Source organism: Zosterops lateralis (genome assembly GCF_965231275.1).
Source record: "Zosterops lateralis genome assembly, chromosome: 5".
Classification (NCBI taxonomy): Eukaryota; Metazoa; Chordata; class Aves; order Passeriformes; family Zosteropidae; genus Zosterops; species Zosterops lateralis.
In genome coordinates, this window is record NC_139766.1 from 2,639,060 (window position 1) to 2,654,604 (window position 15,545).

General features: G+C 43.3%; 1 protein-coding gene across 1 annotated transcript in view; it reads left to right on the top strand.

Moving 5' to 3' along the window:
- Window positions 1–3,723: 3,723 nt before the first annotated feature.
- Window positions 3,724–15,545, top strand: part of DNAAF9 (dynein axonemal assembly factor 9) — a gene marked incomplete at its 5' end in the record, with an annotated part of 60,809 nt that continues 48,987 nt past the window's right edge. The window contains 2 exons of the mRNA XM_083861391.1: window positions 3,724–3,806; window positions 13,672–13,751. Of these exons, the coding sequence (XP_083717517.1) occupies window positions 3,724–3,806; window positions 13,672–13,751 (163 nt within the window). The remainder of the gene's footprint in view (window positions 3,807–13,671; window positions 13,752–15,545) is intronic.

A 15,545-nucleotide genomic window follows, 5' to 3' on the forward strand; every position in this document is an offset into this window, starting at 1 on the left:
GTAAAAGTGGGAAACTTTTTCAAATGGTCTCGTTTTATCCCTTTCTTATGCTATTCATAAATTTTTCAGTAAGAGCTCTGTAGGCAGCAAGTTCATTCTCCGAATGAACATCCATTGCCTGGAGGGCGGACTCCTCTGAAACAGTCATGGGATCCCATAAATACAACAGGATCCCATAAATCTGAGCAGAAAGGAAGAAAAACAATTCTTATGAAGCACAGCAGGGACAACCTTGTTTGTTTACCATGCAAGTACAGCATAATTCATGTTTTCTGTCCAAGAAATCAGAATTATTTCCTTAAAAGTGCTGTTACAGTAGGAAAATAGCTACTTGATGCTACAGCGGGATAAGGAAAAAGCAAATTGAAAGCTCTAAAAGATGGATCCTTGGCTCTTAGGTTGCTGAAAGTGGGATTTGTGAGTCATAAAGCTTTTCTGTTTGGTTTTATTTGGAGCTGCTGACTCTGGTTTTACTTCTGGGGTTTCCTTTGCCCAGCTGAACACCAGAGGTCTTCCTGGGGTTCCACCATCCTGGAAAGTCCTGCAGGATGGCTCATGGATGGTTCCTTGGCATGCACCAGGACATCAGAGCCACTCCACAGCCCACATTTCCAGCAGCCAACATTTTCCATGGGGAAAGGTTGTGCAGGTCCCAGTAGCATGGAATGTATCCATCAAATCTTAAATAAAATTCAGCCTCCAGCCTCTATGAGCAACCCTCAGCCCAGGGTGGGAAATTCAGGCATTCCTCATGGATGGGGGAATAAAGGACCTCTCCAGGTGCACATCTCAGGGTGAACAGCTAATTTTGGCCACTCTGTGTGTACAGCATTGTTTTCTCCGGCAGGGATTTGCTAAAAATAAACAGGTATCCATGGAAGAGGGTGTGAAGGCAGCTGTTTTCATGGGCAGATGCCAATGCTGAGGGACCCAAACTGAAAACACAGTGAGGAACAGCCCTACCAGGTCACACAATGAGACTCAACCCAGATCTGGTGTTTGCTTTTGGACAAGATCTAGGCCAGGAGGACCCACCAAGGAGCATCATCAGCAGCTTTCCCCCTTGTTCCAAACCACTCTGCTCCCCTCTTCCTCTCTTTGGGAATTGTTGTGGGTTTCATTCAGCTTTTGCAGCCCTCAGAATGTGCAACAATAGTGGGACAGCAAAGCTCAGGAAGCTGGAGAGCAGGAACAATAGCTGATGTCACGTTCTTTCCCCTTCCACATCTCTCCTTCTCCAGGAAGCCTGACCTCTCTGTTGGGTATTTTCCAAGTTCTTGACCTGATTTTTCATCCCAAGGGAACTACAAAGCTGCAGGTCACAGCCTGGTGTGATGCACCAGTGGTGTGAAATGTCTCCCCTTGTTGGCTGAAAGAGTCTTGGGGGCAAAATGTCCCTAAATTCTGTCCTGGGGAGATCCCTTCTCCCTCTCTTCTCCCACCACAGCCTTGCTGTGCTCCTGGGACTTTGGACTCCCTGTGTGGGCTCATGGGGATGAAGAGGAGATGGAAGGAGACAACACAGCACCCAGATGTTAAGGATGGTGCCTGTTGCAGGGAAAGGATGTGCTGTCAGGACATGCCTCCTTCCCTATGTGAGTTTTGGATGTAGAGAGGGCTTGGGAAGGCCTTCTGGAAGCTGGTGGTTCACAGACTGGGATGGGACAACCATCAGGAGCTCTGCAGGAGACTGTCCCACTCAGCAAATGACAAGAGAAGCAGGAGGAATGCATTTCAGGAGGCTTCTAGAGGGAAGCCAAGGCTTTTGAGCAATCCTATCCACTTTTCCTTCCAGGCCTTCAGCTCCCATTGCTGATGCTGCCTTAGCAAGCTCAAAGCATGTCCAGGGGCTCAAAAAACAGGGAGAGTTTGTGATTGGGATGGTGCCAACTCCTTGTCAGCACAACCTGAGCCGTGGGGACGTGTCCATACATGGAACCATCAGAACTTTATCAAGACCAGCTAAAACGCTTCCCAGTGGCTGCAGGGCAGCTGGGCCATGGTCCAGCATATTTATTTATCTTGTCTTTGCTCTGTGGCAGTGAGCAAAGTCCGATTTGGCTTTTGGGGAAAAAAGGAAAGGACACTTTGGAACGTGTTCTCACCTGCACCAGGTTAAAAGCGAGGTGGAAGTGAGAGCCCCTGAGTGTTCCCCATTGGATCGGGGTCCTTTGGGAAGGGAAAAGGAGTTTGCTCTGAGCAGCCCCACATGTGTCTCCATCACACCCCAAAGCTGCAGGTTTTGGGCTTCACGCTGCTCTTGGCAAATACTGGTGTAATTAAAATAAGATGCAGACAAGGGGTCTTATCCCACTCTCCACCGGAGATGAGGAGCCAGGGTGATTAACAGGGATGGACATGATACAGGGAACTCCTCACAGATTAGCACTGGGGGATGGGGATTAACGTTCTGGGGGGGAATGAGAACCTCCTCAGCAAATTCAGTTTTCCTTAACACTTACACAACTTCTTGTCATGCCACGGGGCAGCTCTTCGTTCCCCTGGGGTTGGATGGGGAGGCAGGAGGATGCAGGAGGAGCAGGATGTGTTCCCCTCAGCTGAGGGATGTGTAATTAACGGGTTTCCAGCCATGTGCCCCTCGCTGTTCATTAAAGCCTGGCTCCAGATCCTTCCCTGAGTTATGATGACCTCAGTCCTTTATAGATCCTTAGAGGTTTTCTGTGCAGGACCTCCAATCCCTGCTCCTGCTCCCTGCAAGCTGGGGGCACTGGCTCAGTTTTTGGCAATGGTGACACATCAGTAAAATTGGAAAAGACAGACTGGGAAAGGCCAGACAAAGCTGGAATCTCCGGACTGAGCAGGATAAGGCAGAGGAGGCAAAACTCCCTGAGTTTCTGGTGTAAAGAGAATAAAGCTGTAATATCTGTAAGGATGGTTGTGCTGGTACTAGGACACAGCCAGCACAGAGAGGTGCTGGTTGGAAAGAGAGGCTATTTTTTGGGGATAACAAGAAAAGGAGAACCATGTGGGGTGCTGGTGACACCCCAGAGGGATGCCCAGATGGGGCTGTGGTGGTTTTGGGGCAAATGGGGTAGGGAATGACAACCAGGGAGGGGTCCCATGGGGTGTGTGTATGTAATGCTGTGGGGACATGGGGAGCCAGGGCAGGTCTGTGGCCTGTAGAGCGTTTGGGGGGACAATACAGGAGCTCCAGGACACATCATCTCTGGGGGCTCTGGATGGAATCCTGGAAACAACATCCCTGGGGGCTCTGCGGGGGTCTCCGTGTCCTCCCTGCCCCTCGGGGCTCTGTGTCACCCCAGCCCGGGGGTCTCAGGGGGTCCCTTGTCCCTTCCCGGGGACTCCCCGGCACAGGACGAACCCACCCCCCGTTGTGGGGGGACATCAGCAGCGGTGGGGGCTGGACGCGCCCATGAGCGAGCTGGGGGGAGGAATGAGGGGTGTGTGAGCCGGAGGCTGGACTTGGACGAGCCCATTCCTGCTGGAGGGGTGACCAACCCCATCCCCACTATGTTTACTCCCAGCTAGTGCCGCTATTCATAAAATTCCCCACCGCACTTCCTGCCAGACTAGTAAAAACTCGGGATAAATCCTCTGCGGACAGAAAGGCTGGGTGAGGAGGGAGCGGTGCGGGTGTGTCATGTCGTTCCCCCCCTGAGGTGAGTGGTGCGCGCGGCGCGGGGCGGGGCGCAGGGCCGCAGTGGCGGAGCCGCCCCGTTCCTCCGGCGCATCGCGGTCGCCATGGCGCTGTGCGGCCGCTCCGCGCTCCTCCCGCCGCCCCCCCGGCACCGACCCCGGCCCCGAGCCCCCGGGCCCTTCGTCAGGTACCGGAGGGGACAGCGGGGAAGGCGAGGAGAGGGGTGACAGCGAGCGGCAGGGCTGCGCTGAAGGGGCTGTGGGGTGGGGATGGTGTATGAGGGGTGGGGGGGTCTATTGGAGGGGCGCTGAATGCGGGGGATATGAAGGGTGTTGATGAACTGAGATGGAATTTGGCGTGCGAGAAGCTGAAGTGTTCACAGCTGTGGCGGTGCTCGTGGAGGAAATAGGGTTAAACGTCTCTTTGGGAGCGTTGGGGTGGGAGGGATGGGGGCGCAGGGCTCGGGAGGTGCTGGAATAGAGGGCTTGGGGAGAGGTTTTAAGCGGTAGGATGGGGGTGTTAAGGGGGTTGATATGGGGTGTTCACAGAGCTGACGGTGCTGATTGGGGATAAAATAAGGTTTAGCACCTAATTGAAGGCGTTGGGGTGGGAAGGATGAGGGTGAACGGTTTTGAGGATGGGACAGAAGTGATGGAGCATTGAGGAAAGGTTTCCTGGCCTGCCGGGGCGCTGAGTTCTGGGGGGTGTTGGGCTCGGATTTGGGGTCATTAAAGGAGTTTTGTGGGGCTGGAGCAGCATGTGAAGGGCTGGGAACGGGAGGGAAAGGATTGGCCGTGATGGGGACAGGGAGATTTGACAGGTGGCTACCGGGAGGGAGGTGTTGGTGGCCCTGACAGGGCGGCAGACAGGGGCCCGGTGTGACCTTGGGGATGGAGGGATTGTCAGAGGCGGAATCCTGTCGGAGGAGGGTGTGTGGGAGGCTGCGGGGGGGTGAGGAGCAGCAGGACATCAGGAGGGGCTTGGAGCAGGGCTGGTCTGCAGAGAGTGGGTTTGGGGTTGTGTTTCTGTAGGGGATAAACCTGGGACTGATTTGGGAGGGAGTAGGAATAGGCTGTCTTGGTAATAAGGGAATAAAAAGGCTTGTGAAAGGCAGGAAAAGTGAATTAGGGTAGGGATAGCTGAGGTTTGGGAGGGGCTGAGAGATTATGGAGAGAAAGAAGATGCTGTATTTGTCTGGGCACCTGCTGCTGGGGGGGTTTGTGGATACAAAGGTAATAAAATTTCCTGAGCTCCGAAAATATGTTGGGTAGGGCTTCACAGGAGCTGGGGTGTGGGGACATATGAGATGGTGGCATTGGCTCAGTGGGAGCTCAGGTGTCAGCTCAGGTATCCTTGGGTTGCCAGAGCTCTGTTTCCTTTTGGAGACTTAAGGTGCACCCATGTCTATGAGGCTGCAGCCCATTTATCTGAAGGGTTTGAATAGAGGAAACAGCTTCGAGTTGTGCCAGGAGAGGTTTAGGTTGGACATTAGGAAACATATTTCTGCTGGAGAGATTGTCCAGCACTGGAACAGGCTGGCCAGGGCAAGAGTAGAGTGGCCAGGTATTTAAAAGGCATTTAAAGGACATTTTTGTGGTGCTCAGGGAAGAGGTTTAATGTTGGCCTTGGCAGTGCTGGGGTAACGGTTGGGCTCGATGGTCTTGGAGAGCTTTTCCAACCGAAATGATTCCACGATTCTGTTTTATGGTACCACAAAGGACAACCCAGGAACTGAAGTGCTTGATGCTTTCAATAGTTAGAGCACAATACATGGAAGTATTCACCAGTGGGAAGCCAGATAATCAGGGAACGGAGACCTCGCACGTGAATTACAGACAAACACTTGGCCCAAACGCTACCTGGGTCTGTGTTTGCTGCAGATTTTCAATTAAAAAACAAACAAACACCAAAACCAAACAGCTTTTTATGTTAAGCACAAGAAGGGAACAAAAAGCATTTTCACTTTTTGGACAATTTGCCAGTGAAATGAGGAATTCTGCAGTGAGAGAGAGAGAGGGAGAAATGGAGGTTGTTCTTGCTTGAAACACGTGGACTCGGCTGTTCTGTGCTGGTTGTGTTCCCTCTCTGCCTGCAGTTAAAAATTGGATTGAAAATAAGCCAGAAAAAAAGTGTGACCTTTTCAAATATTTTTTTTTTCTTCACTGAATAAATTAATTATTTAGAAAGAGCTTAGTATTTTTTTAGAACTGTAAATTCACGATGGGTAATGAAATGCCAAGATGGTAAAAAAAAATGCTGAAAGAGAAAATGGTTTCCACTCAAGCCTTCCTCTTCCTGAGTGATTTTTGAAATATGAGACCCTGTTTTAGAGTTGTCATGAGAACATTCAGACTCTGAACATCTGCAAGCTTTTGAGCTCCACTGGGAGATGCAGCCAGCAACTGTAATTTGGTGCATTTGTAGGAGCCATGTCATCTGTTAATTTTTTTTTTTCCTCCTTAACATTCATTCTTGTGCACTTCTTTTTTGAATTTTTTTATTATCAGGCCAGATGGAGCCCAGTGTTTGCAATAAATTTCCCAGGCACTCAGCAGATAGCAGGCAGTTAATAAAAATAACTTAAAACAAAACAATCCCTTACCCCTTCCTCCCCCTGCCCCCAAGTTCCCAAACAGGAATGGAAAAATTCTTCAGACTATATAAAGACTAGAGAAAGGGGCAGAGATAATTCTTGGAGTTCTTCCACATACTTGAGAGTTTTGGTCTGCTGTGTGGCACCTTGGGAGCTGGCGACCCTCAGCATTGTAACAAGTAAAGAATGGGTTTGTAAATAGAAAGGAAAAAAAATAAATCCCTTAAGTAAGAGAGGAGTGCTGCCCAAAAAAGGGGAAGTCTTTTTGGGAGGTGATGTCATCTTTCATGTGCCTGTGTTTAGTGGTGAATGAGTGTTTTCCTTGTGAATTCAGGCATTTCTGAACAAAAATCATGTGAAGTGTTTGTTTTAAGTATCTGCATTAGAAAAATCAATGCAGATTTGTTCTATTTCAGAGCGCCCTGCACCCACCCCATTTGAATTACCTTTATGTAAAACAGAGTGAGTATATGAATAATCCTCATGATTCATTATCCATGGTGGTAACATAATACAGATGAGTTCTCACCATGTGTCCATGTGGGGAAATGCAAAATGAGTCCTTGGGTTAATTTTCCTGTTGTCTCTTCCTGTGCTTTAACATTCTCCTGCTTTAAACTGTTCTGTTCTTAATCACATCGTGGTTAAAGATGTGGCTTTTTTTTTTTTTTTTTTTTTTTTTTTTTTCCATGAGTTGGGTATTTGGGAGCACGGGACCAAAGAGTTATTGTGGTTTTCCAACCAGTTTTTGTAGGGGACTTGTCTGTGATGAAAGATTAACAGCCTGTGCCCATGTGTTCCTTATGTAATTATGCTGGGGTTCAAGATTTTATAAGAGCACAGTTTCATTGAATTTTTTTTTAAAGGAATGTGCTGTATTTTAGTAATGCAAAGAGCTGATTTAACTTGAAGTACATGAGGAAAAAAAAAGAGAAAACCCCCCTGTTCCTTGAATATGGGTGGTTTTCTGCCACCTTAGGGAAATAAGAATGCTACAGTGAAAATTGAGGGGAGTGGAACCATTTGATTGATGGGAATAGAGAGATAGAAAGGAAATCTGCTGAGGAGAGGAGCAGAGCTGTGGTGTGGACCTTCAGCTGGAATTCTCCCTTTGTGATCATCACAGAATCTGATTTGCAGCTTTGTGGCCAAGTGGCTGCAGAGGTTCCAACCCAGGAATGAGCCCTGAAGGTGAATTTAGTCTTGAGGCATCAAAAATCAATTTGTGAATCCTGCCCAGGTGCCAGGCAGTGCCCTGTCCTTTTAATCACTGAGTGAATGATGGCTGAAAAATCACCCTCCAGCTGCTGGTCTTTGTTATTTCTTCAATTATTCTCATTTTCTCAGCTGATAATATTTTTGGAAGAGTATAGCTGATGCTCTCAGTAATGTGCTGCAATATAAGAAAATGAAAAATACAGACGTGGTTTTTGTAAATCTGCCTGTGAAGGAGAGAGAACCTCAAGGCTGAGGGTCTGACTGGTGTGTAAGTGATGGGCAACACATTGTTTGATAAATATCCTCAAAAATTTGTGATTGTGCAGAATAACATCAGGCAGGTCAAGATGTTTAATAAGGAGAGATTCAGGCTTTTTTCTATGTGCTTTGAGGTCTCTGGATGACAGAATTGAATATTCCTGTCCACTTAAGGTCAAGATTTGGTCCTGAAAATGCATAAAGAGTTAAAATTTATTTATCTATGTTCAGTTTTTTTTTTTTTTTTTTTTTTTTTTTTTTTTTTTTTTTTTTTTTTTTTTTTCCCCTCACTTTTCCTAAAAAATTACTTGATCTCTTATTTATGGTCAAGATCCCTATGCTCAGTGTAGAGAAATCTGCAAAATAACTGGGAAATTGTCATGTATTTTAGGGTGGGTGAATGTTGTCTTTTATGAGTACCAAGCAATGAAAGAGTTACTTTGAAATAAATGAAATTCCAAGAGTCTTTAGCTCAGTCTGACTTCTGGTGTCTGTTTTCACAGCTACAAGAAGGTGGGGATAATGTCAGGCTGTGGGAAATCCAGGAAAATCCTGGAATTCTCAATACAACAGACAACGTTTCTGATAGAAATCGTGAGGTCAACAACAAAAAACCCAAGAAATATGAACTTGATTTTTCAGGGACTAAAGTGGAAACAGATGTTCACAACAATGAATTAACAAGAAGTGAGACTTGGGGGAAAAAACCCCAAAAAACCCCTGTGATTTATTATTCTATTTTATTTATTTATTTAAGGTAAACAGGGCAGTTAATGGTGAAACCATTGACTTTGGTAGGCAGTGTGAAAAATGAGTTCCATCGACTCTTAGAGAAATTTATAAATTTAATAAAAAATTAAAAATAGACAATTAGGAGATATAAGAGCAGAAGTTCCAGCCGTGGTGAATCATCAGAAAGCACACCCTTCTTCTCTTTTAATTACTGTGTTTTAAGGATTGCTGTTTTACATATTCAATAGATATTAAAACCTTCTTTTCTGTTTCAAGTATCCCCAAATGATCTTATTTGATAGATTTATGTGTGGGTAGGTCCACTTTGTCTGGTAACATGCATCTTACAAATTTTTTTCTTGATTTTTTTTTTAAATTTTATTGTTTTCATTTTGATTAAAAAACCCCAGAAATTTAGCAGTCTTATTACAGGGTTACAAGGTGATGATTTTTTCCCCATACTTTATGGCTTGGTCAGTTTAGATATTACAAAGAAGATAAAAAACCTAGTCTTTTTACTCTTTACATTATGCCACAATCAGAAAACACATTCATCACTATTCTAAACTCCATTAATAAAACATAATACAGCACAATTATACATAGAGCATTCGCTCTAATATTCGCCAAAAGCCAACTTTATAATGTGCATTTTTATAACAGCAGCACGAATCTAAGTCAAATTATTCCCTGTTAATGTGAAGATTCTAGTCAAGGTATTCCCTGGTAATATGAGGATCCTCCCAGCTTTGCCAGGGATGTATCTCCAATGTTTCCCTTCCATCCATCGTTTTTTTAGAGCTGCCAAGCCTTTGTGGGGGAGGAGTGAAACATCTGCCAAGACGAGGCAAAACCACACATGGAAAGCGGTGAAATCCCAGCCTTTTGTCAGCCGAATTTGGGTGTTAAAAGCACAGCTGAAGCCCTGCCAGGGATCCACCGGGAATCAGGAATCCGCAGGGATCGATATGATCGATATCTGATATCGATATTTGATATCGGCGCTGTCTCAGTGCTGGATCAACACCCCATTGTGGGGAAAAGAAAACGAGATGGAATAGAAATTCAAGCACCGCGTGGCTTTCTCGAGGAAATGCATTTGTCCTTTGTGATTGAGAAAGGCACAGTTTGTTAATATTCTCTTTATTTGCCAACAGACGTGCCTTGCAGCGCCGTGTCTGTAACCGAGCTGTGACAGGCAGGCTGTTGTAAAGCGAGGTGCTTTGCATAATTACTGTGAAGACATGAACAGATGAGCACTAATTCTTAGAAGTTAATGATTGTCAATTATCTCCCCTCTTTTCCTTTTTTTTTTTTTTCTGGATCTAGTCCAATATTAGCGGAATATCAAGTACCTCAAGGTGTATATAGTTCCTTAATTGGCCCAAGCGCGCTTTTATTGCCAGATGTCACCCCCAAAAGGTGGCTTTGCTTTTTGACCTTGCCTTCATCAGCAGTCAGGTCAGGTTTGGTGCCGTTTGAAAGCGTTGTTTTCTTTTTAATTCCTGGGCTGGAGGTTGTTGGGATCCATAAGCTGATCCGACCTGACACATGGCTTCAAGATGGTTAGTGTGGACAGAATGGCGGAGAGAAGGGCGACACTGTCCCTTGCAGCACCAGGAGATTTTATCCTGCCTTAAACCCACAGAGGAATCCCGTCTTCTGCCTAAAAATGGTGCAAAAAATTCCCACTTCACTTATTTCAACATCTTACTCACATCAAGAATTATCTCATAGGTGGATAAGTAGATTCCAGCTCTTGTCTTGCCCAAATCTCTTGGAAATCCAGCATTTTGGAGCTTCCTTTCTTTCCAAATGCACTTGTTTTTATTTTTTTTTTCAGCAGCAGGTTGCTGTAGGTTTAGCTGTGGTTGTGTAGGTGGTGGATCCAGAGTCACAACTTCCAGGGAAGCATCTCAAGGCCCACAGGTTTATGTGGAGCTTGTTGTTTCCGTTTGAATTTGTGCTGCTGGGGTAAAATGAAAAGGAATTAAAAAGTCAGTGCTTGTTTTTGGAGATGGGAAAAGTCATGGATTTTTGTTCCCAGGACAGTGTCTTTGTTTTTGTCAGATGACTGTTTAATGTGAAATCCAAGAAAATGCCTTTATTTTCCCCCCTCTGACTTTATACACAGTTTAGCCTGTATTGTTTAAAAGCATGTTGTAAGAATTCTAATTATTCTCTTCCCTATTTCTGAATGGCATCTTTCTTCAGGCACACAAGTCTTCTGTGTTTAGTGTCAGCCTTTGAATGTAATGATTTATCCACACTTGAAATGACGTTGAAAATTTTTCAGTGAAGGAGCTTTTTTAAAGAAATTCTCTCATAGAAACCACTTCTTAAATAAGGCAAGGAAAAAATATTCTGCTAAAGGTCTGTTTAATATGAAGAATGAAATAAATATCTTTATTGGATGTAAGATCTTATTGTGAAATAATGAACATATAATTTGCCCTGTGCTTTCATGTTTTATGTCAGGACACGAAGCACTGACATCCAGATTTACCTGGCAGAAATGTTTTTAGCAGCTTAATCTGAGATCTTTAGATATTTTTAAGGGCTGCACCAAAATTATAATTTATTTGAAAAATAATAGAAGTAATTCTAGGAGAATTTTCCTAACCTGAAAACTTAAAGAAGGAAAAGAAATACCCAACCTGTGAGGACTCTCCTCCCCCAATTCTTCTTCCCTTTTTCTACTCAGCACCTGAACTGATCAGAAAATACTTTCTCAAAACTCAAGAAGACAAAAAACCCATTTGTTTTGCTTTTCTCTGCTCTGGTGTTCTTCCACATGCTCATAACACCACTTCTTTTAAATTATAAATGTGTTTTATTGGGTCACTTTTTTTTGTGGAGGCCTTTGAAATTAAAATTTAAAGGTCTTAGGAATGGCTTACCTTGTTTCATATGGTAATGTTTTTTGATAAATGGAAAAAGTCTTTCCCCATGAGTTTCCATACTTGTTCTTTGTCAAATTGAGTTCTAACCATTTTTCTATAAGTGATCAGTACAGAGAGGGAAGAAAATGGTAACAGAATCAAGGTGTGTGTTCCTGCTGTGTTTATAATGCACAAGAGATTTAAAAAATGTTACACAGTCCTTAAAAACCTGTTTTTGGCTGGCGAATTAAATTTGCCTTCAGAGTTGACCACGAGTAGCAGAGGGATTATTGAATCTTGTTTTTGAGGAGCTGAAGGAAAATCTCCTTCTTGTGCCCTCAGCATTTTTTCTGTTGACTGTTTCTTTCCTCGCTTTGAGCAGGAACAGGAACATGCATCCTCTGATATGGAAAATGTTTTATTAAAAGTCACTCTGGGAGCTGCTTGTTGTGTCAGTGCAGAAGTCCTTGGACCTGCTTTTCCTCCCAGTCCTTCCAATTTGTCCTTCAGATCCTCTCAGGAATCATGGCAACAATTCCTTTGCAGGCAGGTCAAGAAGCATTTTTAAAAAGGATTTCACTTATGGGCAGCTTTGTTCAAAAAGTTGCTTCAATGTTCTTGGGTTTTTTTTATTTTTCACAGAGGCTCCAGCAATCTTGCAGCTGCTCCTCAAATAACTGTGGGCTTGTGCAACTTGTGTTGGTTGCTGTTTCCATACCAACAAATGAAATAAGTCCAGTTTGTGCCCACAGTGAAGAGTCTGGGGATTTTTTTTTCTGCTGTCTATCTTACGATATGGTGTATATAAAAAGATGAGCTCTGAATAGCTTGTAATGAATCATCTGTCACTCAGCTGCTCTGAGCTCCTATTTAATGATGGGGTGGAAAATTTCCAGAATAAGAGACAAAACCTGTGAGATTCAGGTTTAGGTGAGGTTTGAAAGGATAAATAATTAGCAATTGCTTAAATATGCAGCATAAAGTTCAGTGTGGTTTTCATGGATTTCCTGGCATCACCCATGTGGGCAAATATCTGATAGTACCTGATGAAGTCTTTGCTGTCATCAGTGGATTTTAATTTCTACTTCCATATCTAAGACTGGATCAAAATATCCATCCATCCATCCATCCAATTGAAATAATAGAAACTGAATTGTTCCAGATAAAAAGAATAGTTGAGAAATTCAGGACTGAAACATGTGAGATAAAAAGGGGAAAAATTAATGTTTGAGGCTGCAGTGACTTTGTGCTTCCCCATGAAAGTATCTCCAGATGAAGTGTTTTCTGTCCTTCATCACTGATGTTTCAATTTCACTTAGATTTACCATAATGGAAACCTTTCATGTTCATTCTCTTTCAGAGAAAGCAGAGCACAGTGATTGTAGTATTGCTGAAAAGATCTATTTGCTTTTTTTTTTACTTTGCTAAAGTAATGCTGAAAATAGAAATATTTGACCTTACTTTATTGTTTGCTTGAACTGCTCATAAATTTAGCTCTGTTTGACTGTTTCTGTGAGAGACATTTGTTTCCTGGAGCTGAACAGCTCATAATTCTATAAACAAGTCTATAAACAAGAAATCCCATTCAGTAATATCAACAGTGAAATTTCTTGTCTTTTATCTGTATTTAAACAAACTCACAGAGTGTTGCCTGGAAGCACAAATTGTGTTGCTCTCTGTGTGACTGTTGTAGCTGAAAGATGCATATTGGGCAATTCAATTAAAATTTGTATAATAAACTATTCACTTTGATTATTACAAAGCCTGTCTTGCTGTTGCAGATGGAATTTTTGCCTGGTTTAAAGGTAAATATTGGACAGCTGAATTAAAATTTATATAATAAACTATTTGTTTTTATGGTAAAATCTCAGCAAGGCTTGGCATTGTTTCATTTCTCTTTAATGTTTGTATTGATAGTCTTGGAGGTTTTTTCCAACCTTAATGATTCTCCTGATGGTGCTGGAGGTGCCGGAACTCTTTCCCAAACTCCTGTTGGGATTTAGGTGCTCCCGTGGTCCCTTCTGATGTTATTTTGCTTTTTGCTTCTCTGGTAGAAAAGGGAATTTCTGCTGGCCTGGTGAGAACAAACCTGAGCAGCCAGTTTTGGCCAGGTTGGGGAGCTGAATGGGTCAAAGGAATAGTTACAAGTTCCTGTCTTCTCTAAGTGCTTGGCCTTCATCTTTTAGTGGGCAAAAATAATTGGTGATATTTGATTTTAAGGTCCACATCTCCAGAAAAAAAATCCCCACATTGAAGTGTCTCCATTTACTTTCTATAATAAAGAAAACAAAGCTGGGTCAGCTCTTCAGCCTCCCCGTCTGACATTTCACAACAGTGACCTTGAGGACAAATTCTCTTTTCTTTTGCAGCTGCAGCCGCCTCCGAAACATCCAGAGCATCCTGACACAGAGCAGCAAATCTCAGCCTGATGGAATCCTCTGCATTTTAGGTCAGTATTACATGGTTTGTTGTCATTATACTGATAAAGATACCACGAGTTTCAGAAAGAAGAAAATCATCTCCTTCCCTGCTCCAAGCTCCAGCCTGATTTCTCTGGGAATGAAGAGCTGATTGTTTCACTCTCTTCTCCTTAAACAATTCTTCAACCTATTTACTAATTTTGGGCAAAGAATTTTAAAGAGTGGCCTAAGAAACCTGGGAAGCAGTTAGGAGTTAAATGCTGGCACATCTACAGCATGTGGTTTCAGTGCTTTATTTCTTCTGGGATTGGGAGAAAAGGGTGGCAGGAGATAAAGGTGCATGTGCAAGTGTGCCGTGGGAAAATAACAGGGGGTTTGTACTGCTTTAACACCATTTCATTGACTCTTGTTCCATATTGTATAATCAGTGTCAGGATATTAAAGGAAAAATGCAGACATTATGATTGAAAACTTGGGTCCTTAGAGAAAAGGACTGAAGAGTGATTGTTTAAATAATATATTTCAGTTATTTCAGGAGAAGTCTGATGTAACCCTAGAGAAGCTCTGTGTAGGAAATTATACCACAGTCTGTTTTTTTAGGGTTTTATTCTATTTTTTAATGATGTAGCAAGAGAACTTAAAGCTCATTTACTGGACTGCAAAATTAAATTTATAAATATATGTAACACCTCATTCTCTTTTAGTCAGTGCTGACTGTACATCATGACCCTTCCTACCCTACATTCTCTGGGGCAAGAGGTTAAATCTCTGGCTAAGTAGTAACTGTACAGCCAGAAGCTCTGTGAGGTCACTGTGTCAGCCTTCCAGTGAAACTTAATCATACAGGATAAACTCCTTGGGGGTTGCCTTTGCTGCTAATTTAATTTCATAAAACATCTTAACTGATGACACCGCATTATTTCTTGATTATTGTTAACTCTGAGAGTGCACAAAGTCCCAGGTAAAGAACAGACACTGAAAACATGCCCCAGCTTTAAGGAAAGCAAAGGAATTGCTTTGTGTAATCCTCAGTGTCGTGTGGAGGATTTAATTCTATCCACAAGAACATACCTCTTAATAAATAAGCACTTGTGGTATGGAAATGTAGGAGGTGTGTTTTGTTGGGAGACTTGTGCTTTGCCCTGATCTCTCAGCACCCACAATGGGGCTCTTGTCTGCTCTGCCCTGGCTCCTGTAGCCTGCAGAATTTCTGGCATAACTTCCAATAAACAGGCACGTCACTGTTATAAATGCTTTAAATCTGTCATCAAATACAAGCTTCAGATGACAAAAAACATGTAGTTTTACATCCTGAGTCCTCTTTGACTTGTGTGGAAAGTGGATACTCAGAACTATGGTTTTTTACAGTCAGGGCATGTTCTGTTTCAGTTGGCTGCTTTTAATGGCCTGGAGTTAATGCAGTTCTCTCACCTCAACTTAAGTTTCATTCTGAGTTATGAGATAAAAACAGAATAAACTTCCACAGCTTTGCTTCAAGTTCATATATTTGTACTGAAATATTTGTACTGAAATTAAACCCAGCGTTGTGAGATCCCAGAGAGAGATGAGAACTGACCCACTGTTGATACAAGTATTTAAATGTAGCTACAGCTGATTTTTTTAAAGGAATCCTCTAATCTGATTTTGAAGGGGTTGCATGGTAACATTCCTGCATTCTTTACTGGGGAGAAAAGGCCTCACAACTGACAGGAAAAAGGAATTTAGAGGTTGGCGTGTTAAATGTCTTTAAGAAGCTGGGACTATTCAGCTGAGTGTGTTGCTGTTCAAACTGGTCTACTTAAATTATACTGTAAACTGGTTTT